General features: G+C 44.2%; 1 protein-coding gene across 2 annotated transcripts in view; it reads left to right on the forward strand.

Annotated features, from left to right (window-relative positions):
- The window catches only part of POP1 (POP1 homolog, ribonuclease P/MRP subunit), a 37,534-nt gene extending 15,869 nt beyond the window's left edge, over positions 1–21,665 (forward strand). The window contains exons 6-16 of one of the 2 annotated variants that reach the window (XM_002914003.4): positions 1,627–1,714; positions 2,138–2,325; positions 3,203–3,459; positions 3,589–3,682; positions 5,917–6,028; positions 6,602–6,721; positions 11,990–12,105; positions 14,225–14,416; positions 15,988–16,142; positions 18,281–18,622; positions 19,512–21,665. In XM_002914003.4, coding sequence (XP_002914049.1) covers positions 1,627–1,714; positions 2,138–2,325; positions 3,203–3,459; positions 3,589–3,682; positions 5,917–6,028; positions 6,602–6,721; positions 11,990–12,105; positions 14,225–14,416; positions 15,988–16,142; positions 18,281–18,622; positions 19,512–20,166 — 2,319 coding nt within the window. In that variant the 3' untranslated portion in view covers positions 20,167–21,665. The remainder of the gene's footprint in view (positions 1–1,626; positions 1,715–2,137; positions 2,326–3,202; positions 3,460–3,588; positions 3,683–5,916; positions 6,029–6,601; positions 6,722–11,989; positions 12,106–14,224; positions 14,417–15,987; positions 16,143–18,280; positions 18,623–19,511) is intronic. The other variant, XM_034668356.1, reaches the window with a different exon arrangement.
- Positions 21,666–22,586: the final 921 nt, after the last annotated feature.

Consider the following 22,586-nt stretch of genomic DNA (forward strand, 5'->3'; position numbering starts at 1 on the left):
TTTTTAATTTCTGTCAGATTCGCTCTCATTTCTGCCCTTAGGGATTCTATATTCTCAGCAACGCTTTCTCTGATGCTTTTTTCAAGTTTACTCATCATCTTGACCATTGTTGCTCTGAATTCCATTTCTGATAATTGGGATACATCCATATGTATTAATTCTGTGGCCGAGGCCAATTCTGTGGCAGAGGCCACAGACTCATTATCTTTTCTTTGCTGGGGGGGACTTCTCCTTCTCGTCATTCTGATGAAGAGAGATTGCAGGGTTGTCCAGAGCCCAAGTGTTGACTGGGACCCAGGCCGTGCGCCCTTGTTTTATAGAGATCTTAGGGATGTGGGCTTCTTCCTTAAAGAGTTTATTTATTTATTTGAGAGAGAGAGAGACAGTCAGCAAGAAAGGGAACCCAAGCAGAGGAGTGGGAGAGGAAGAAGCAGGTTCCCGGTGGAGAAGCCCGATGAAGGACTCCTTACGGAGCGTTGTGATCACACCCTAATCCGAAGACAGGTGCTTGGTGACTGCGCCACTCAGGCGCTCCGGGTTGTGGGCTTCTTGATTTTTCAGCCTGCCTTCTGGGGGAGGGGCCTGCCTGCAGGTACTCAGAAAACCCTGTTTGGGTAGAGTCTCTGTGTCCCTTGCGAGGGGGGATGGGGATGGGCACCCTGTGAGCCGGTATTTCCGGGCTTTTGTTCTCTGGCGGCTTTCCCTGGCGGTTTGCTATGCCTCTTCTGAGAGAGCAGCAGCGGCTGAAATTCAGCCTCTGTCTCAGAACAGAGGGATCGCGGATCGTTCTCCACTGATGTTCTGGCCACTTTAACTCTGTTTCTGTTGGTGCTGCTCAACCCTGCAGCATCCCGGGCTGTGCGCCCCACACCCGGCGTCCCAGCCCTCACTTCCAGGGCCGGCACGTCTCTGTCCTTTGTGTTTCCAACCCCGCCCGCCGCCAGCCGCCCCGCGCGGGCTCCCGGAGCTCCCCGTCTCAGTCTGGTGTCTCACGGGTGCTGACCGCGAGTCCGCCTGCTCCCCCGTGCAGGTGGCCCTCCAGCCGCCAGCCGCCCCGCGGACGCTCCCGGAGCTCCCGGTCTCAGCCTCGATCCAGTGAGCACACCGGAGCTCCGGAGCTCCGTGAGATGCTTGGTGGTGCACGCTCCCGGCTCACGGACTCAGTCTGCCGTTTCCAGAGTGCGGGTCCGCGGTCCGCCCGCTCCCCGGTGCAGGTGGCCCGCCAGCCGCCCTGCGCGCGCGCTCCTGGAGCTCGTGTTCTAAGTCTGTTGTCTCGCGGGTGCCCTCCGCGAGTCCGCCTGCTCCCCGTGCAGGTGGCCCGCCAACCGCCAGCCGTCCCGCGTGCGCTCCCGGAGCTCCCTTCACCCATAGATTTTCTTTCTGAAAAGGACACAGTAACTTAACACTTGAAATGAAAATTCATTTTGATTTTTCTTTAGATTGGTTTAAGAGTATTTGCTAACGTCCTAGGAATAGACAGGTTTCAGATTTTGACTTATGAAATGATAGCTTTGGCAATTTGGTCTGTGTCTTGGACCCGTAGAAGTTTTTCTGATGTGGCTTTTGGCTACTCACAGTTTTCCCTCATGTCACTTCCTAAGTAATTATGTCTCTCCCTTTGTGCAGGATTTATCCTACTACTGTTGTTTGGAGTTGAAGGGCAAAGAGGAAGAAATACTGAAGGCCCTTTCTCCAATGTGTAGCGTAGATGCAGGTAAACGTGTTTCGAAGCTGAGTGCTATTTTAGTCTTTGCGTATTTATTCATATCACGAGCAAGTAAGCGTTTTGGAGTTTAAATGTATATCAAAATGCGTGAGACAGTTCTTGTTCAGGGAGTGTGTTAATGTTGGGGAAGATGGGGTGGTTTCAGATCATTTCCAACAGTGTCAGGTGTAAAGGGAGAGAGCCATTGTTCTAGTGGAGGGATTTCAGTCCGGCAGAAACTCAGACCTCATTAAATCATTCAGTCGCTATTTCTTGACAACTTACTGTGTGCCAGGCTTTGATCTATTCAGGGATCAAAAGCAGCACCTCATCCCTCATGGAGATAGACAACAAGTAGCAGGATGGTGACCGGGCGATAACACGGCCATCTCAGCACCGGAGATCATAGAATTTTGTCTTTGTTTATGTCAGGATTGACGTTCGCGGCTGCTCACTGCCTGTCTGGGAAGCGCCAAGGTAGTGTCATGCTTTATCGGGCAAACAGATACCCTCAAGAGATGCTGGGGCCTGTCACGTTTATTTGGAAGTCTGAGGGGGCCCCCGGCCACACTTCAGAGAGCAGGCAGCTGTGGATCTGGCTTCATCCATCGCTTAAGCAGGTAGAATCCGTGAAACTATCTCCTTGCCATTCTGTCACCGCACTCTTAATTACCATGGGAATCAATGCTTTGGGAATTTAAATAGTATAAAAGTTGGGCTGATTGCTGTATTGGAATATAGGGAAGAATGTGATGTGAATATGAAATGAAGCAAATCTTGACCTTTCACTTTTTAGTAAGCCATAAGGGAAAGTAGAGATGAAAACCCACTGGATTATGCAGTGGCTCGAAATGCTGCATTTGGTCAAATGCTCCACCAGGCCTGAATTCACTGGTATCTAGGTGCTTGTCAGAGCCTCTTTGAGGATAAGCTGTTTTGAGTAATTCTGATGATTTTTAACCTCTCTTATTCATTGATTTTTTTGGGTCTATTCACTGCTTTTATATGGTAGGCTGGAAATGTTCTCTTTAATCCCGTTATCAAAAAAATGTTAATTGTTCAGAATAGTCATGTTGCTTTCATTAGTCTTTAACACTTAGGTTTCCTGTTTTTTTTTTTTTAATTTATTTAAAGATTTTATTTATTTATTTGACGCAGAGAGAGAGAGTATACAATAAGGGGGAACAGTGGAGGGAGAGGGAGAAGCAGACTCCCCGCTGAGCAGGGAGCCCGATGCAGGGCTCAGTTGGGGGCTCGATTCCAGGGCCCTGGGGTCATGACCTGGTCCGTAGGCAGATGCTTAACCAACTGGCCACCCAGGCGCCCCGACTCTGAGGAGTTTTTTTTGTTTTAAGTGCCGTGCACTGTTTAGAAGCACCAAAAAAGCTTTTTGATGATGATGAATTTCATTTGTAAAGGGATAAAGATGTGAATTTTTTAAAGGGAGTAAAAAATAATACGAACTAAACCACTTGAAGTGTTTCAATATTTCCTTAGGATGTTTTAGAGGAGCTCAAAGCAGTGTGCCAGTGTGTGGAACCCCTTAAATCAACAGTCTGCACCCCCAGCCCCCTGCCGACAACATCCGAAGAAAAAAGCCAAACTGAAGTGCCTGATGAGAAAATTGGCAAGAAAAGAAAACGGAAAGATGATGGAGAGAGTGCTCAACCCGTTAAAAAAGTCATCGGTGATGGAACTAGAGATCCCCATCAGCCATCTTCTTGGATCTCTCCAGCCACAGGCATTATAATCAGGTACAGGCTGAATTTGCCCTGAACCCACCGAACCATTTTAGTGAAGACTTGCTCTGTTTTCACCAGTGGCTCAGACACTGTGTCTGTTAAGATGGAAATTTCCATCTTAAGACCTTTTCTGTCTTTCAGTGATTTGACGATGGAGGTGAACAGGCTGCGGTTGATCGGTCCACTTTCCCACTCCATCCTGACTGAGGCGCTAAAAGCCGCTTCTGTCCAGACCGTAAGAGTCAATGTGACTGTGGTGCTTTATTCTACTCATGTCCTTCTTAGCAAATTGGTGAAACCTAACATACCTCGGTAGCATTTTGGGCCATGGCCTATAACTGTTTATTCCTCTACCTACGCTCATTGTCAAATACTTGGTCATCTTTCACTTCTAGAAGAACAGATCTAAGCGAATCTAATAAGTAAACTGACTTGTTCTTATTTAAATGCAGAATATCCTTGTAGTTTGTGAGTTTTACGAGTTTTATAAGTAACAGAGAGCCCCTAAAATCACTGAAAGTGTGTGCAGTGTGTTTGTTTGTTTGTACTTGTGTGGTGTACATTTTCCGGGGCTAGTTTTAAGGTTTAACCCTAAAAGGTTCAGAGCCATATGTCTAGTGTGGCACTTTCCAATAGAACTTTCTGCAAGGATGATAATCTTCTGTGGAGCCCAGTGTGGTAGCCGTTAGCCACATGTAGTTCTTGAGCCCTGGAAATGTGGCCAGTGTGACTGAGGAACTGAATTTGTACCTTCATGTAATTGTAATTAACTAGAAATTAAATAGAGATAGCTCTCCGTGGCCGGTGTCTACCGAGTCAACCACGCAGGTCTAGGAGGAGAGACGAGGTCAGGAATCAGACACTCCGGGTTCGGATTCGTTTGGTTTCCCTGTGTGAGTGCAACTAACCCTTCCGTGCCAGTGCCTTTCACAGATTTCACATGGTCAAATAAGATGTTAGGTCAGAACAGATTTTGGGCTGTTAGAAGAAAGAGACTTTCTTCTGTCTCTTGCTCTGTTGCTTCCACACCGGCCTTAGCCACCGTGTCTCTTGCCTGCACACCAAAGCAGTTGTCTCACTTCCTCTGCTCTTCCTTCTTTTCACCCCATCCTCCACGTAGGAAACAGAATGCTCTTTTAGCAGTTGATTCACATCATGTCATTTCCCGATTGAAAGCTTTTGAATAGCTTCTTACTGTGTTTGTGGTGAAATCCATAGTCCTTCACGTGACTGCACACTCCTGTGGCTTCCTGCCTCCCTGGCTCGCTCTGTCCACACCTGCAGCTCAGCCGTGCTGGCCTTCTCTCTGGTCTCCGCTCACTTAGAGCCTTCACACCTACTTTTTCCCCACCTGGCTGAACGTTCTGCCCCGGCCCCCTCTCTGCTTGGCTAAACCTTCCTTATTCTTCAGACTTCAGCCTCTGTATCATTTCCCTCTGGAATCCCTTCCTGACCCCCAAGTTAAATGATACAAATTGTAGTGTATTTCATCACATTTTGCACATTTTCTCCATTTATATGTCTAGATTCACTTGTGTACTTACGCGATGTTGACATTGAACTTGGTGACGGCGAGGACTCCGTGCTTGGCACAGAGTAGGGGCTCCGCTCTAGCTAATCAGTTGCTCAGGGAGGATTTGAACCTAAGAAGTTTGGTTCCAGAGCCTGTACCTGAAACCAAGAAGCTATGCTACCTGAGTTGCTGTGAGGAAAATAGCCCGTATGTTAACAGGTTGCTTCTTTACACTCTGTAGGAACACATCCTACTTCACTGAACTCCAGTGTGAATCTTGGCTATAGGTTCTCTTTCTTGGTGTACGAGGTACTGGCACCGAGGTGCTTTTTTGTTTTCTATTTGTTTTTGTTTTAAGTTTTTATTTTTTTAGTCGTTTAAGTAATCTCTTTACCAGCATGGGGCTCGAATGCGTGACCCCGAGATCAAGAGTTGCACTCTCTTCTGACTGAGCCTGCCAGGCACCCCTGAGGTGCTTTTTGAAACCTTGCTCAATTCCTTGTTCTATCTGGGAAAAATATAAGTAAAATACTTGTGTATCTTATTTGAACTTTCTAGGAATAATGTAATTATAAGATATCCTTTTGCCGAAGATTTCTTCAAACAGTATAGGTTTGGTTTGTCTTTGGTGGGGAAGGTCTATTGCTTAAATTGGTATGAAATTGGCGGTAGTGGGAGAGGAGCAAGGAGCAGGCCTATTTTGTCGGTAGTGTGCTGAGAGAAGAACGCAGGTGTGAAGTAGCTTAGTTAGCCTCTCCGGAAACCTTGGGTGTGGTTTTTAGTGTGTGAAATCCTGAGAGAAGTGTAATGCTATGTCCTTGCCTCTAATTAGAAGAGTAGTTAGGCTGGTGTGAATTACTGTGTTAAATATGGTGGCAGTTGCCCATGTATCTCAACCATTGCAAAATGATCAGGTCTGATTCATTCTTTGGTGAATAGGAGTTGTTATTTTTCAGGAAGGAGAGGACACAGAGAAGACACCTCACCACTGGTGGATTGAAACCTGTAAGAATCCTGATAGCGTTTCCCTTCATCACAGACAAGAAGCCATTTTTGAGTTGTTGGGAGGTATTCAGAGGGAATACTGCTGGGTGGTTTGGGGAAGAAGGGAGGAGTGCGAAATGGGTTAAAAGAGTGTTTTACAGTTGGGCTAACTACATGGAGCAGTGCTTTTTAACTTGTAACTCCTTGTCATAAATATGGCAAGAGAACTCGGAAGAGGGGTGCCTGACTCAGTGAACATAGGAAGCTGTATTTGAGTTTACGTTAGCATTCCGAATAACTGGCATTCTGATATGATAGGTAAACACGTAGACCAGGTACTAAACTAAGGTCTATACTTCCTGTACACAATTACGTTTGTGTGTGAAGCTATTGTAGTTATCACTGATGGAAGTATACATGTTCGTGTCGTAACATAATCTGTTATGTTAATTTAATGTTTTTGGTAGGAAACGTTACTCTTTATGAATGTTAATTTACTCTCCAGAAGTATTAATGGGACAAAAGAGGAATGTATGTTTTTTACTAGGTAGCCCAGAAAGAAATTTTTATTAAAAAATTTGAAGATACAAGCAAATATATACGTATTGTGAATGACTTTGTGAAAGGTTTGTTTTTTTGTTGTTGTTGTTGTTAAAGGAATAACATCACCAGCAGAAATTCCAGCCGGGAGTATTTTGGGATTGACAGTTGGGGATCCTCGAATAAATTTGCCTCAAAAGAGGTCCAAAGTTTTGCCCAATCCAGAAAAATGCCAAGGTAAAGTTTCTAGAACACCCCTGGTTTTCCTTACAATTTTGAGTAGTCTAGTCCCATGAGAAGAGTTCTGACCCCTCTGTCTTAACTTCATCTGTAAAAACTTAGGATGATCTTTACTGGCCTCCCTTTCAAGGTAGTTACGACCAAAGGAGATGGTGTGTATGGAAGTATCTTTTAGCTCTGAGGCATATAGCCTGATTCTTATGTTCATTTTTTCCCCCGAGTTCTTTATTTTTAGTATCTGGTAGAACCTGTCTTTCTGCAAACTGGGTTTTCTGAAAATGCCTGGCATTTCAGAATTTTAATTGTGAGGAAGGGATCTGCACCCGCAGCTGGTCTTGTGCTCATTGGAAGCCTCTGTCTGACCATACAGATGATCCAGGTTCGAATCCTGGCAAGGCCATCCCAGGTGCTGAAGGGTAAGATGCCTTGGTTTAGACTCAGTAGAGTGGCCTGTGGGAGGTTGTTGGGCGGGGGTGGCATCGGAGGGTGGGTAGGAGCCTGCTAAAATTTTAGTCTGATCTGGGATTTGCAACAATGGTGATAATATCGCATTGTGTTTACTGTCATTTGGACACTACTAATTGGAAGAATCATTAAAATTACCTTCTGAATTTTGAGAGGAAAGATATAGGTGTGCGTAGTAATAACTCCAGATTTTGTTTTTTTACCTCCACATGAAGTTAATAGCTTATTAAAGGAGCAACAAATTAGTCTGTTAGAACCTTCCATGAAAGGTGGGTTGGATGAGAGAGGGGTTAGTTAATTATGGAACCTCAGACATTACTCAGTGAGTTGTTGCCTCTTTTCTTTTTTAATGGCGTTATTGTCTAGTGCCGCCCTAAAAGTTGCATGTCGACTGAGCATTAAACGTGCACTGTCATAACTGCCTTAAAGCTGTAGTTTAAACTCCACTTACTTTCCCTCGCTGCTTCAAATCTTTTTTTGGAATGAGGCAGTTATGTATTAAATCCTTTTTAAGGCTGTTATCTTAATATGAATCAGTTCCAGGAAAATTAAAGTCTACCTTGAAACACATGATTCAGTTTCTCTGAAAGCCTACAGTCCTGGTAGTCATCGTGGTATTTTTTTAAAGCCTGTCTTAGGTAATTTCACTGAAGAGGCATTGGTGCGTGCGCTACATAAAGAAGTAAACTTTTTTGAGGAGTTAGGATTATACCGGTGTTACCAACAAATGTAACACACCATCTAGGATGATAATTTAAAACTGAAGTTAGAATATACTTTGATGAGCTGGGTCAGTTAATAAAAGATTAATCCTTGGAAGAATCTCCATGTCCTGATGATCGAAAACTTAATTCTCTGATATACTTGCAGTTTCTCTTTCTGTATCTGAAGTCATTCTCTGCCTGTTTTGATTTGGACAAAACAGACCAATTTTGGTGCTACTTAAACCGTAAAGAAGGGTTTGCCTGATTTGGAGAACAAACCATCTTCTTATGTGTACTGGGAATTAGAGGACTCTGAAAAGACTGTGATATTGCCATATAATAAGAAATATGTATTTTGGTCTTTGTGCAGATGCCCCTTTCCTGGCATATAGCTCCTAAAATCCTTGTAATTCCGTAAGTGATAACAGCCTTAAAGGCTAAAGGAGAGTGTTTTCTTATTCATTAAAGCCCCTTTCAGTCACAACTTTTATGTTAATGAGGTGGAAAGTCTCTAAGGATGGTGGGCTGGGTGGGGGGAGGACCGCGGAAACCAACCACAAAGTTAGAGGGTTGGAACTTTCTTGGCCCTTCTACCCCTGCCCCACCCAGACCTGCTTCTGGGAGGGGGAGAGGGGTTAGAGATTGAGTCGATTGTCAGTGGGCAGTGATTTAATCAATCATGCCTACTTGATTATGCCTCTGGAAAAATCTTACACAATTGGGGTTTGGAGAACTTCCAGTTTGCTGAACACCTGGAGGTATTGGGAGGGTGAGTCCAAAGAGGGCAAGAGCCTCATTCCCTCATACCTTTGGCTGTTTCTGAGCTAATTCTTTTCATTTAAAAAAAGAAAACAATAGTAATGGAGTAAGTAAACTGTTTTCTTGAATTCTGGGAGTCATTCTAGCAAATTACTGAATTTGAGGAGGGGGTCATGGGTGAGACCAATTTCTAGCCAGCTGGTCAGAAGTAGAGGAGACCAGGGACTCCAGCTGGCATTTGAAGAAGGGGCAGTCTTGTGGGACTAAGCCCTGAACCTGTGGGATCTGACAGCATCTCTGGGTAGGTGGTGTCAGAATTGATGTGAATTGTAGGACCCCCAGCTGGTGTCGCAGAATTGCTTGCTCTGGGGAAAACGGCTGCACATTTGAGTGTCAGAAGTATTGGGAGGAGAGTAGCAAGGGTGGAGAGAAGGAAGTCATCTTTAAGTGAAGAGCCTGAAGTAATGATGCATATTTTCAGATGGTTTGGAAAAGTTTTCTTGATTATTTGATCCTTGAATAATGTGTTTTTGCCAATCTTTTCAACTTAACAACAGCATTTCACTATGTAAGTAACTGGTTTTCCATGTGAGATTTTAAAAGATAATTCCTGTTGTACTGTTATTTTAGGATTTATTCTCCTTAGCATCTGCTGATTTGCTTTGATAGGTAGTTTTAACTAGTCTTTGTCATCTGAGATGAGTTCGCTTTAGAAAATGCTTTACTTGTGCTCATGGGCTCTTCGCGGTCTTTCTCCTTATGCACTCTTTGATAGTGTGTACCCCAAACACAGGGAGGACCAAGTTCCCTTTAGAGTGATAGGTGAGGGGCGCCTGGGTGGCACAGCGGTTAAGCGTCTGCCTTCAGCTCAGGGCGTGATCCCAGCGTTATGGGTTCGAGCCCCACATCAGGCTTCTCTGCTATGAGCCTGCTTCTTCCTCTCCCACTCCCCCTGCTTGTGTTCCCTCTCTCGCTGGCTGTCTCTATCTCTGTCAAATAAATAAATAAAATCTTTAAAAAAAAAAAAAAAAAAAAAGAGTGATAGGTGAGAGATTATCCCTTTTTACAGCTTTTCCAAGCACCTTCAGAGCACTGAGCTGCAGGTGACTATGAAATGTGCAGTTATTGGCCATTTTGCACCGACTTCTCTGTTTCTGCTCTTGGGAGAAGAAGCCCTCATAGCTTCAGCTGGTCTCCTTGAACTGTTCTGCATGTTTAATTTAAAATAGAGTGAATTTGAAGCCTAACTTTGGTTTATTTGATTCCCAAACCAAAACTTTAATTTCCTTTGCTTCTCTAAGGAAAACTTACTAAGAAAGTTTTAATTTCAAGTTTGGTCATCTTCAAATACATTTAAGAAAGGAGAACAAAGCTAATTCCTTCCACCTCTAAGTTATTCTGCAGTTATGTAGTTAATAAGAAGGCTTTTGCCCGGGTATGAAAGAAATATATCCTTTATTTGAGTCTTGGGCAAAGGATTTAGAATTACATTCAGAATCAGTAGTCATTCTATGCCCACTTAGGTATATGCTGACTCAGCTGGTAATATTCTTTTTCCCTCCGTACTAGACTCTTGACCTAAAAGGGCCTTTCCCTTTGCCTTCAGACATACTCTGTTTTGTTTTAAATAGACTTTATATTTTAGAACAGTTTTAGGTTCACCGCAAAATTGAGTGGAAGGAATAGAAAGTTCCTATATTCCCCTGCCCCCATATATGCACAGCGTCCATGAAGTTGCACTGACACATCATTGTCACCCTAAGTCCATAGTTTCCATTAGGGTTCACTCTTGGTGTTGAATATTCTGTGGGATTTGACAAATTTATAACAACGTGAATCCATTATTGTAGTATCATAAAATAGTTTCACTGCCCTAAAAATCTGTGCTCTGCCTATTCATCTCTCTCTCTCCCAGCCCTTGATCTTTTCACTGTCTTCCTAGTTTTGTTTTCTGGAATGTCATCTCATTGGAATCATACAGTATGTAACCTTTTCAGATTATCTTCTTTCACTTTGTAGTAAGCATCTAAACTTCCTCCATGTCTTTTCATGGCTTGGTAGCTCATTTCTTTTTAACACTGAATGATACTCCGTTGTCTGGATGTCCTACCTACTTTGTTTCATCTATTTATTTATTATTATTTTTTTAGAATATTTGGGGACGAAGTCGTCTTTCTTGTGCCTTTACATCCTCCGTATGAGCCTGGTCTTTTGTAGAGTCCCATTTCTGTCACTCAGATCGTTGGCAGCACTCCACAGGAAAACAATTCTGGGTGGACAGAGGCTGTTTGAAACAGAGGCTGTTTGCTCCTAGACAGGCTGTGGGAACTTTCACAGCACACAACCCTGGTACGAGATGCTATTGGTTATTATCTCCATGAGGAACAGCAGCGGACTAGGAGCACTTTCCACTTGAAGGAGCTTTTATCTCAGATCTTTTCATCAATGTAACATCCTCTATCTTTGTTCTCCCCTGAAATCTGTCACATTAAAGACCCCGTCGCTTCCAACTTATTTTTTTTCCAGCCATCAGACCCATGCAGGTATGTGCCTTTGAGTGTGACCTTTCTATGTAGGCAGTCTCGACGTTAGCCAAAACTCGTGGATTGTCTTTCTTTTTTTCTTTTTTTTAATTTTTCAGTGCAACAAAATACATTTGGAAGATTCCTACCCCCCCCCCAGTATTTCAATGACTTCATGTAGGAAATGTCTCCTAGCCATATAGATGTTTATAATTGAAAAAGTTTCTCCTTTTTTCCCACTAGAGTACTTTCTGGCATGGTGTAGTTTATTTAAAGGGATGAAAATATACTCATTTTAAAGGAATAAGAAAAACATGTTGTACAGAAGGAATAAACATTCAGTTCAATGAAAAAGGATTATAAAGAGACTTGAAATAATAGAGCAGAAGAAGCTGATATCTGTTGACTCACAACTGTTGGGCCAAGAATGATGTAAAGAGCCCTGAAACCAATAGTTAAAATATGGCTTGTACTGTCTTAGCACGTTATAAAGAAATTGTTCACTTGTGCAGTGGTTCCTAGAATCTTAAGTGTGGGATTAGGCAGTTATTTAGAGGTAGCTGAATGTGGTATTTATATCGTATACACTAAAAGTAAATGCCCGAAAATTAAGCGTAGGAGGTCTTTGCCGTTTTGCAGATTTTGAAACCAGCTATAGGAATAACTTAATTTCTAGTCAAGGAAATTCTTCTAGAGAAGTTAAGTGAGCACCTACAAAATATTTTCTTGTAACAGAAGGTCAACTGGCAATGTTTAGAGTTTGACTTTATTGATGTAAAGGATGTAGTTTGAAGGCTCTTTCTTTTCCCTCTTAGATAATGAGAAAGTTAGACAGCTGCTTCTGGAGGGTGTACCTGTGGACTGTACGCATAGCTTTATTTGGAACCAAGCTGTCTGTAAGAATGTCACAGAGAATAAAATCTCGGATCAGGTAACTAATGGCGTAAGGATTATTGGTCAAGTCCTGAAGACAGGTTGAAATTCCTCACTCTAGATGCTGTGAAAGTTATTTCATCCTTTATAGAATCCCATGGACTTCCTTATATTTTCAATTTATTGATCCCTTACTTAGGTTTTTTTGTTGTTGTTGTTCTTAGAGAAGAATAATCTCTAGAAAAAGTTATAACAAAGACTTTTCATTTAAAATGATTATTCCATGGTTTAAATATGTGTTTTTCTTTTATTTTCTTTTTCCCTTAAATGTTCTATCTTTAATTTCACCATGATTGAGCTCCTGCCAGGACCAGGGATCAGAGTAGATGATGGGATAGATGGCTAGGGTGTGTTCAAGGAAGTACAGGGTCAAAGGAAGCCCAGGGAAGGGGTACCAAGCCCAGACTAGGGAAATTGGGGAAAGCTTCCTGGGTGGAGGAGCTGGTCTTTGAGCTGACTCTTAGATGGGTGGACAGAATTAAACCAAATTTCTTGGGGTCCAGGAGCCAAGGTTGTCGCAAAGAAAAGGGTTGCTGGAAGTGAGACCAGCATGTGCAAGGGCCCAGGTAATGTGTTCAGGAATCTCTTAAGTGGGTCAGTAGCTTGGAGTTGGGAGTGGGGCAGGAGGTGAAGAAATAAATAAGGGTCAGAGCACAAGAGACCTTGAGGCATTTTAAGGATTTGGGCAGAGGACATAGTGTGCCATTGAAGGTTTTAAGCTGGGCCATGACGTGATCAGATTTCACTCTGGCAGCACTGTGGAAGGTGGATTAGACCGGGAATGGGGGTGGGAGTGGAGGGTGGAGGAGCTGGAGAGAGGACTTGTGGTTGGCTGGCCTTAAATAGACCCTGGAAATAGTCCTTAACTGAGGACATGACAGGGGCCTGAATTGAGGCTGTGTGGCTGGAGTGGAGGGGCTGGGGTTGAAGACATACTCCTGAAGGTAAATCTGACAAGACATAGTAGTTGATTGGATGGTGGGAAGCAGGAAAGGGAGAGACTTGTAGATTAGCTCCAAACAGTCTAGCATGGATTCAGTACCCCAGGTAAAAGAGATCCAGAGCCTGATTTATCACTGCTGTATTCCCAAGTTCTAGAAGAGTGTTTGTCACATAAAATGTACTGAGTACATAAAAGGTACTCAGCAAACATTTGAATGGTTAAGTAAACATTTGAATGAAGAGCAAATATGTGAGTGCGTGAATGAGTGAGTGAGTTCCCCAGCTCGGTGGGGAACACAGGAGGAGAGTAGATGCAGTCGGAAAGATGAATTCAATCTTGGATAAACTGAGTTGGAAGGTCCTCAGGACTTGGCCCGAGTAGATGCCCAGCAGACAGGTTTTGATTCCGGGAGGAAAAGTCAGGGCTAAGGAGACAGATACTTTGGAATTACCACCATGTAGTGATGGTAGTGGAAACTCAACCAGAGGTGAAAAAGGAGAAGCAGGACTTGGTCATGCTTGAGGACCATCCGTGAGGTAACCAGGTGGACTTGGCCGTGTGGTGGCGGTCTCCTGTGTAGTCTCTCCCGTGAGGGCTAGGCTTCTCTCCTGCCTCTTCATCTCTTTTAACAGCCGGCAAGACAAGTCTGAGAGGCTGTTGTTCACCACTCCCTACAGTCCACATAACAAATAATTGATAGCTTCTTTTCTTTTAAATCTTTAAGGCCTGGTGAGAAAATTTCTCAAGAGCCCCAGTGTTTTCCCACCTGCCCCTCTTTGAGAAGTTGCTTATTGTTTGTACCCTTTTTTTTTTTAACCTCCTGACTACAGATCTTAACCAAGGTAAATGTAGGGACTGAACATCAAAATATAAAACTAATCCCGATATAACAGATGAGCAGAATGGATGTAGATGATTATATAACTTTGAATCATCTGGTATATTGCAGCTCAAATTTAAGATAATTTAGCATTTTCTAGTGAAGCACTCGTATAGAGGAAAATCACTGTAGGAGGAATATCATGTATTTCAGATGGCTTCCCTTTATTTATTGAGAACATTTTCTTGTTTTTTGAAAGAGCGTTTAACTTACTAAAGCTGTTTATCGGAAGAGCCAGTAGAATGTCCCAGAAAATTAGGGTTGTTTGTCTTCAATTATTTTCTTCCGCTTTAGGATTTAAACCGGAAGAGAAGTGAATTGCTGGTGCCCGGGTCACAGCTTGTTCTAGGTCCCCAGGAATCCAAGATACCCATCCTTTTGATTCAGCAGCCAGGAAAGGTGACCGGTGATGACCGACGTGGCTGGGGAAGCGGCTGGGACATCCTGCTCCCAAAGGGCTGGAGCATGGCTTTCTGGATTCCATTTGTGAGTTCTTTTTCCGTTGCCACTGTACAGTGTGTAAAATACGTTCTTAGTCAATTCTGCGTGCTGAAATTGTTCCAGACTTCGTGCCCAACTTAGAAATCGAGTGCTGTTTTTCCTACCCTTAGAGCTATAATTCTGATACAAGATACTTCAGAACGTCCCTGGAGCCAGGTTGTCATTAATAAGAGTTGGGCCGACATAGTGTGAATTTTTGAGATTTTGAAAGTGTCCTGATTTTTGAATAGTAATGGCAACTACTATTGAGGTAGTTTTTTGTTTTATTTTGTGTGTGTTTTACTCAAAATAATTTGTTATATTTTAAAAGCAATTTTCGTAATTTTCTAGTTTTTATAGATGTATAGAATACATTTTTTATTTTTTGAGTGCTGAACATGTATTCCTATAACTGCAGCTAAAAATTTTATTAAAATCCAATGTGTTTTTTTCTTCTCAATAGTTTAAATATTACTTTGAGCTAGAGAGTATAAAAGACAGGTAAGACTGTTAGATTCACACAGGTAATTAATTTTAGCGATTTTGCCTAGTACAAGAAACATTCGGTTAATCATTTAAGAATGGGACTATTTCAGGGCACGAGAGTGGCTCAGTTGGTTAAACATCTGCCTTCGGCTCAGGTCATGATCTCAGGGTCCTGGGATTGAGTCCTGCATCAGGCTCCCTGCTCACCGGGGAGCCTGCTTCTCTCTCTCCCTCTGCCACTCCCCCTGCTTGTGCTCTCTCACTCTCTTTCTGTCAAATAAATAAAATCTTAATAATAATAATAATGGGAATATTTTTAAATAATTCTAATTTTTAAATTACGAACTGTTTCAAGAATACAAAAAAGTATAGATACTGATATAACGAATACCTGTGTACCCTTCACCCACCATCCAGCTTAAGAAATAAAACATTACAGGGGCACCTGGGTGGCACAGCGGTTAAGCGTCTGCCTTCGGCTCAGGGCGTGATCCCGGCATTCTGGGATCGAGCCCCACATCAGGCTCTTCCGCTATGAGCCTGCTTCTTCCTTCCCACTCCCTCTGCCTGTGTTTCCTCTCTCGCTGGCTGTCTCTCTCTCTGTCAAATAAATAAATAAAATCTTTAAAAAACACAAACAATACAACAAAAAAAGAAATAAAACATTACAGATTTATTGGAAGCACTCTCTCTCTCTCCAGTTCTATTTCCCATCCTCCTTCTAAAAGAATCACTATTCCTGTTTTCAGTGTTTGTTACTACCTTGCCTATTTTTATAGCTTTATTAAGTGTGCTGTTTTCCCAAACAAAATTACTACATTTGACATGTTTTTAAACGTTATATACTTCACCATACATATGCTTTTGCAACTTACTGTATTCGTTCAACACTGAGATTTTTCCATGTGGATTGGTGAAGCTCTGTTTCCTCGTTTTTGCTATTGTATGACCCGTTGTAGGATTCTCCCACACTTACCCATTCTCTTTTCGATGGGCTTTTAGGTTATTTCCCGTTTTCTCCATACAAACATTAAGCACTAATTTTACTGTTAGTTGCTACGTTAATAGGATATTTTTGACATTTCTTTTAGATCTATCGAGGCGCAAGAGTTGGCGGGTTAAAAGAGTCTGTGGTGCATTCTCAGTATAAAAGGTCACCTGACATCCCCAGTGATTTCCCAGACTGCCCCGCGGGGGTTGTGTTTGCTGAAGAGCAAGCCAAGAGCCTCCTTGAAAAGTACAAAAGGTATGAAACCGGCTTCTCCAGTTTCCTGATGTCTTAACGAGGAAGAGCAGGGCCTACTCAGCGTTGGCCAGTGATACTTGGAATGGCTTCACGAACTCTTATATAACCTGGAGTTTTCATAGACTTTTCTTTGACTTTACATAACCGAGACATAATGAGGTTAGGAGATGGTCTTATATCTGGCTCTCGTGGGCCCATCCAGGTTACAGACCCTTCCCATGGTCATGCTCACATGGACGATGGTACGTGACTGAACTGTGGGCCTGCCTTTCAGAGGCTTGTTCGAGATGTACACCACCAGCCTCTGTCCCCTTAATAGAATTTGTGTTTTTTATAACTGGTTATAGAGGTAATACGTATTTATGAAATGTTAATGAAACTATGGGAATGTGTAAAAATGCTTTGTAAACTGGTGTATTCCTTCCATCCAGAGAGAGAAGTACTATTTTTACATGTTGGTATCTATCCATCTAGACTTCTTTTTCTTTCCTTTTCTCTCACCGGGGAGTGGCCAGCGAAGGGCTTTACATCTCTTATACAGTGAGTTGCCTGGCACCTTTGAGAGCCTGGCTCTCCTGCTCCGCTCCGGGCTCCCGGAACACAGCGACTCCCCTGTGTGATGTGGCGTCTGTGGCATCTCGCCAGTGCCTGGTGCCTGGTGTCCTTAATAAGTGTCTCTGTTGACTGATGAATGAGGAGATGATGGGATGTTGTAGCTCCTTGACCGTGAGCTCCGTGATTGCACTTCCCCGTTCACCACCGCAACCAGAGGCAGGCGGTGCTGGGTTTTTGGACTTTGTTGAGTGTCGGACTTTGTCGAGTGATGAGTGAGTGGAAGGACGGGGATACTATCCCGAATTGCTGGCTTACAGGCTTTTTGAGGGCAGCGATCATGTATTTGGTGCCTCTCAGAATACGTAGCAGAGTCTTCTGTGTGTTTGTTAAGTAGTAATTGACAATAATACTTATTTCTCACCCTTCAGGATTTCTTTACCCACGCAAATTTTTCTTAGGTAGAATTTTTTTTGAAAAGGGATTATAGCGTATATACCACTTCAAAACCTGCTCTTTCTATTTAGCAATCTGTTATGGATAGCTTTCCCATATCACTAAATGTGACTCTAAACCAAGTGTTGGCAAACTTTTTTTGTTAAAAGGCCAGATGATAACTATGTTTGGCTTTGTGGGCCCTTTGGTTTCCATGGCAGCCACGCAGCTCAGCTCTGCCTTGTGGCACAAAGACAGACACAGGTGGTACATAAATGAATGGATGTGGCCGTGGGCCAGCTTCATCCTGCTTGTGGACACACAAGTTTGAATCTCCTATAATTTCAGGTGCCATAAAATACTTTTTTTTTTTTTTTAACCATTTCAAAACATAAGAGCCATTCTTAGCTCCTGGGTCGTGTCAAAGGAGACAGTGGGCCGGGTTTGGGGTGTGAGTCATCATCGGCCAACCCTTGCTCAAAATAGAACTCAACAGTTACGTGCAGGACTCCAGTAGGGATGAGCCGTAATTTATCAGTGGCCCTTTAGGTTATTTCTGACTTTTTGCTATGCGCTTCTGTGAACAGCTTTCCATATGCATCTTTACCTATTTGTCCGATTGATTCATTCATTTAACAGGTTTATGTAGAGCCTGCTATGTGTCAAACGCCTCCTAGGCACTGGGACTACCGCAGGGGAAGGCAAGCAAAGTCTCTTCCTGTCCTCATGGAGCTTATGATCCTGATGGACGCACGTGTTTCTAGGCCGGCGGGAGGGATCCAGCGGGAGGGGGGAGGCTGACATTGTAAGAGCAAAGCCCTGGAGTGGGGAAGAGGGGTTGGTATTCCATAGGGTCAGGCTGAGATCACTCATTTCTGTAGGCTGGAAGGCTGACTCTCAGATACGAGTATAGATTTAGGTAGGGTAGTCTCTGGCCCAGAGATTAGGTAGAACTCTCCTGATTGTGCCGGTCTTCCCAGTGAAAAAAGAGGTGAGGTAATCAGTTAGGAATAAGAAGGGGGAGGAGGCTGTTGGAGATTTGAGGAGAGAGCAATCAATGTAGACTATTTTCTGGAAGAGCGGAAGATAGAATTGACTGGAGAAACGTCAGGGAGTGCACTTGAGTTTCATATTTACTTCATTTTCCCTAGGTACCCTCCTGCAAAACGCCCCAACTATGTGAAGCTTGGCACCCTGGCACCTTTCTGCTGTCCCTGGGAGCAGTTAACTCAGGAGTGGGAGTCAAGAGTCCGGGCCCAAGAGGAATCCTCTGTGGCCTTCTCTCCAAGTGGCAAGGAGAGTGACTCGAGAAGAGACAAGTTGCCTTGTGCTCCCATGCCCGAAAACACAGATCCGCGGTCTGATGAAGAGGGCACATCTAGGAGCAGCTCCAACGAGCCCCAAGAAGCAGTGGACACAGAGTGCCCAGCCCGGCTGGGAACCGAGTGCGTAGCGGGTCAGGATGCCCCTGGCAGTCTCTTCTGTGTTCTGCGGTAAGTGCCCACGGCTCCTGGATGCGGTTTAGATTGTCTGTTTATCTCCTATGTAGGCTGCAGGATGGAAATGTTCTCATTGTTCCTTTATGCAAAGCCCAAGGGAATGCCTGAACTTTCTGGGTGGACAAGCCAGTCCTCCCGTGTCTCACAGAGGGCTCGGGGACACAGCCGAGTCACATTTGATTTGGGGCACGATACTAACTGACCAGATGATTTAAAGTATCCGTCAGCCACAGACATAAACTGAGGCAGTTGTTTTCTGTGACCTTTGCTGACAAAGCTGTTCCCTTGCGAGGGTGCCCCTGGGTAACGAGGAACATTCCCTCTGCGAACCCTGAGCAAGTGTTCTTCCCTTTACATCCCTGGATTTGGTTTCTTCTGGTTCCTTTAAATGACCTGAATTTAGGAGTGATTCGGTGCCCACTCACTGTAACGTCGTCACGTCCGAGAGGCCACCGTACAAAGTGTGTTCCTGCCACTGCCTGTTCGATGGCGTTTCCGTTAACCTTCTGTTCTGTGCTTTGATTTTTAAAAAGTGCTCATCCCTCTTGTCTGGTACTTCTTTTCTGTACAGTAACCTCATAATTTCCTATCCTTTCTTCATTTCATAGAACTGTCTCTCGCAGCCTTAGATTCTCTGTCTTATTTTTTTCTACCTTCAACTTCTTAAACCTTTAGTCCTTCAGCATCTAAGAATAGTAGACACATAAGAAAAATATGACAAACATGTATTGATGTCTGTTTTCAATTCTTAAAAAAATTACAGCTTTGATCCTTTCCCACATAGCGTAGAAAAAACCAAGTTAACTTCCACAGTGCACAGTGTTCTGATTGCATGTTTTCTCCCCGAACAAAATCTCAAACGTGTGTCTCCCACTTCACATAGGAGTAGGAAATGGCTGAAGCAGCTGTCGACCTGGTGTGGGCCCGGCTCCGGGGACAGGCGGGCAGCCCGGCGGGCTCCCGGCAGCGGGCAGCTGGCACCGACCAGAGCGGCCTGCCTGCCCCTCTTGGACCGCTTCCCCAGGGCCCTGGTGTGGCTCAGCCTGGCCTTGCTGGGGAAGGGCAGCCCCGAGCCGCACTCCATGATCTGTGTCCCAGCCGAGGAGGACTTCCTCCAGCTCCATCGGGATCGGCTGTACTGTGGGCCCCAAGAATCCAAGCACAGCGACCCCTTCAAGAGTGAGATCCGTAAACAGAAGGAGAAGAAGAAACTAGAGAAGAGGCAGAACCAGGCATGTGCTGAGCCCGAGGGTCTGGCCGGGGGCCACCGTACAGCCGGGCACCAAGCTCTGACCCTGGGCTTGTGGTCAGGCCCCCTCCCGGCGGTGACTTCTCACTGCTCCAGAGTTCTCCTCGGCTTTGTCACGCAGGGAGACTTTTCCATGGCCATCGGCAGCGGAGAAGCCCTGGGGTTTGTTAGCTTGACGGGCTTGTTGGATATGCTGTCCAGCCAGCCAGCAGCAGAGAGGGGCCTCGTGCTGCTGAGGGCGCCCGCCTCCCCGCAGTATCGGTTTGCGAGAATTGCCGTGGAGGCGTGAGTGGCGGTGCGCGTCCTGGCAGCAGAGACGTACTAACTGTGTTTGGTTGCCAAGTCCCCCCATTGGGAGTTTTGTTTTTGCCATCTTCTGCTTTGAAATATCACATGAAATTCCTTGGAAACAAGAATAAAGATGATGCATTATGCAAATGAGGGAATACTGACATCATTCCAGTAATCTGGAAATCTCATGGATTTCCTCCATCTTTCCCCATCCTTGCTGTAACGTTTGAGAAGTATTTGGCATAGATAGCCAAAAGCTTTTATATTTTGATTTCTTGGTCTGTGTCATTCTTGCTGAAAATCCTTAGATGCTCTGTATGTTTTCTTGTTCCTTTTTTATTAGGAACAAAGGGCTGTCAAGTGTATTTGAAGCAACAATGGTTGTTTAATGACTTGATTGTTACAGGAGAGGGAAAGGTTATAAACACTTAGCCTCTGTGCACGACATAGGGTTCCCCCATCTGGACCATGTTCGATTCCGTCCTGGATTCAGCATGCCTAACACTTGACACCATGCGGAAGGAAACCGTGGAGAACTGATTGCTGCCTATTTTCAGCAGCCTCGGTGTATGGCAAAGGTTGGGGCGGAATCAGAATGGGGCTCTGATCTTCAGGACCCGTTCTCCTCTTTGCTGGTGACCAACACATGATCCTAGGAGTTACTTGACTTTTCTGTTGTTTCTGCAAAAAATTTCTCAAAGCCGTAGAGGATGATTTCTTACATTATATTCTATGAAATGTGTTATCTAAAAAAAAAAAAAGATTCCAAAGTCAGGTTGGTTTGGGAAACTGTGGGTTAAACAAAGCTAAGCATTTCTTTTTAAGGTATTTCTAGAACCTTCCATGTGATAATATGCAGTGTGCCTCTCCAGGAAGTGGATAACAGCCTACAGTATTTTCTGAATCTTTTTGATTCCCAAACTCCTTTTGCAAGGACCACTTTGCAGGACCAGTGTTTTTAGGAACGTGGCTGTACAGTGCAATACTTACCTCTCTGCCAGGTGATGAATGACAAGCAGGTTTTAGACACTCATGCAGTCACGACGTGCACCAGACATTTGAGCAGGGTGTAAAAGAGGTCTTGTCCTGTCCCACCCAGGAGTGCAGTCATTGCTTTTTCACTTGAGAGAAACTAGATGCTCATTCACTTGCAGTTACCCTGTATGTCTCACACCCTCAGACTCTTGTCTTCTAACACACGTTTCTAGCAGAGCCTGAATGGGGTTTGTTTTTTTAATTTAAATGTACGGTTAGGCGTTATTTCATGTAAATGTATTGGGTTTCTGCAGGAGCACTTGGTAGAAATGTCTCTGGCGGCGATGGGTTGCGGAGAGAGACAGCAGTATTACAGTAGCTAATGAAATGTCTGGTGTTTTTCCTCTCACCATGCCTCTGGGTGTATTTGTGTCCAACCCAAATGAAACTGAAAAAAAAAAACCCAGTGTAACTTAGCAGTGTCGGTAAACAGAATAAATTAAAATGTCACCTGATGTTCAATTGTGAATGTTTATTGGGCCAGTCCTCGTTTGTTTTCTTGGCTCTAAGCCACTTCATCTGTGGCTTAGCTAGCTGGATGACGAAGTCTGAGCGTGCTGTGCGTCACCTAACCTCGTTCTCTGCAGCACCCTGCCTGGGGCCTGCTGCCCTGTCCTCACGACAGAGGACAGGGCACCCTTACTCTGCTTTGTGGTAGAAGGCCGAAGAACCATGTGCTGAAAGGCTAGACTCGCGTTTCCCAAAACCTGTTCATGGGAGCGCCGGTCACTGGAGGTGTTCCATGGGAAGTGACGGCCAATACATTTGGGGAGAGCTGTAATCCACACTGTCTACTCCAGATTCCCCACGAATGAGTGTCGTCAAGGCCCCACGGATACCTGCAGAAAGGAAATCAAGCTGTCTTTCATGGAACTCCTCCTCCCCGCCAATTTTCTTCTTCTTTTTGCCTACCTGTTGTCCAGAGAACACTAGTTTCATGGAATGTACTTTGCAAAAATACTGACAAAGTCTGCGCATATGCAGTGAAGAATCCATTTCTCCGGTGAAAAAAGACACGAGAAAGGTCTTATTCTCTACAGCAAAAAAAGAATAATCATGTTTATTTCGATCTACCAGTGCTGCAGAACTACCAAAAAAGTACGATGTGGCCCCTGGCCTCTTGTCATGGGGGCAAAGGCGCCAGAGTTTGCCGAGGCTGGGAGCGCCCTAAAAAGCAGACTTGTGAGCTGAACACCTGGAACCAGCTGCACACCACCTGAGTTGTGTGACAGAACTGATTCTTCATGATTATGCTCAGCTTTTAAAAAATATTACACGAGTAATATTTCTGTATTAATATAGTTTCATCATAGAAAACCTAGAATATGCTGATAAGCAACAACAACAACAAAAGTTAAAATCACCTGGGTTTTCAGCACCCAG

This window comes from Ailuropoda melanoleuca, chromosome 9, assembly GCF_002007445.2.
Source record: "Ailuropoda melanoleuca isolate Jingjing chromosome 9, ASM200744v2, whole genome shotgun sequence".
Taxonomy (NCBI): Eukaryota; Metazoa; Chordata; class Mammalia; order Carnivora; family Ursidae; genus Ailuropoda; species Ailuropoda melanoleuca.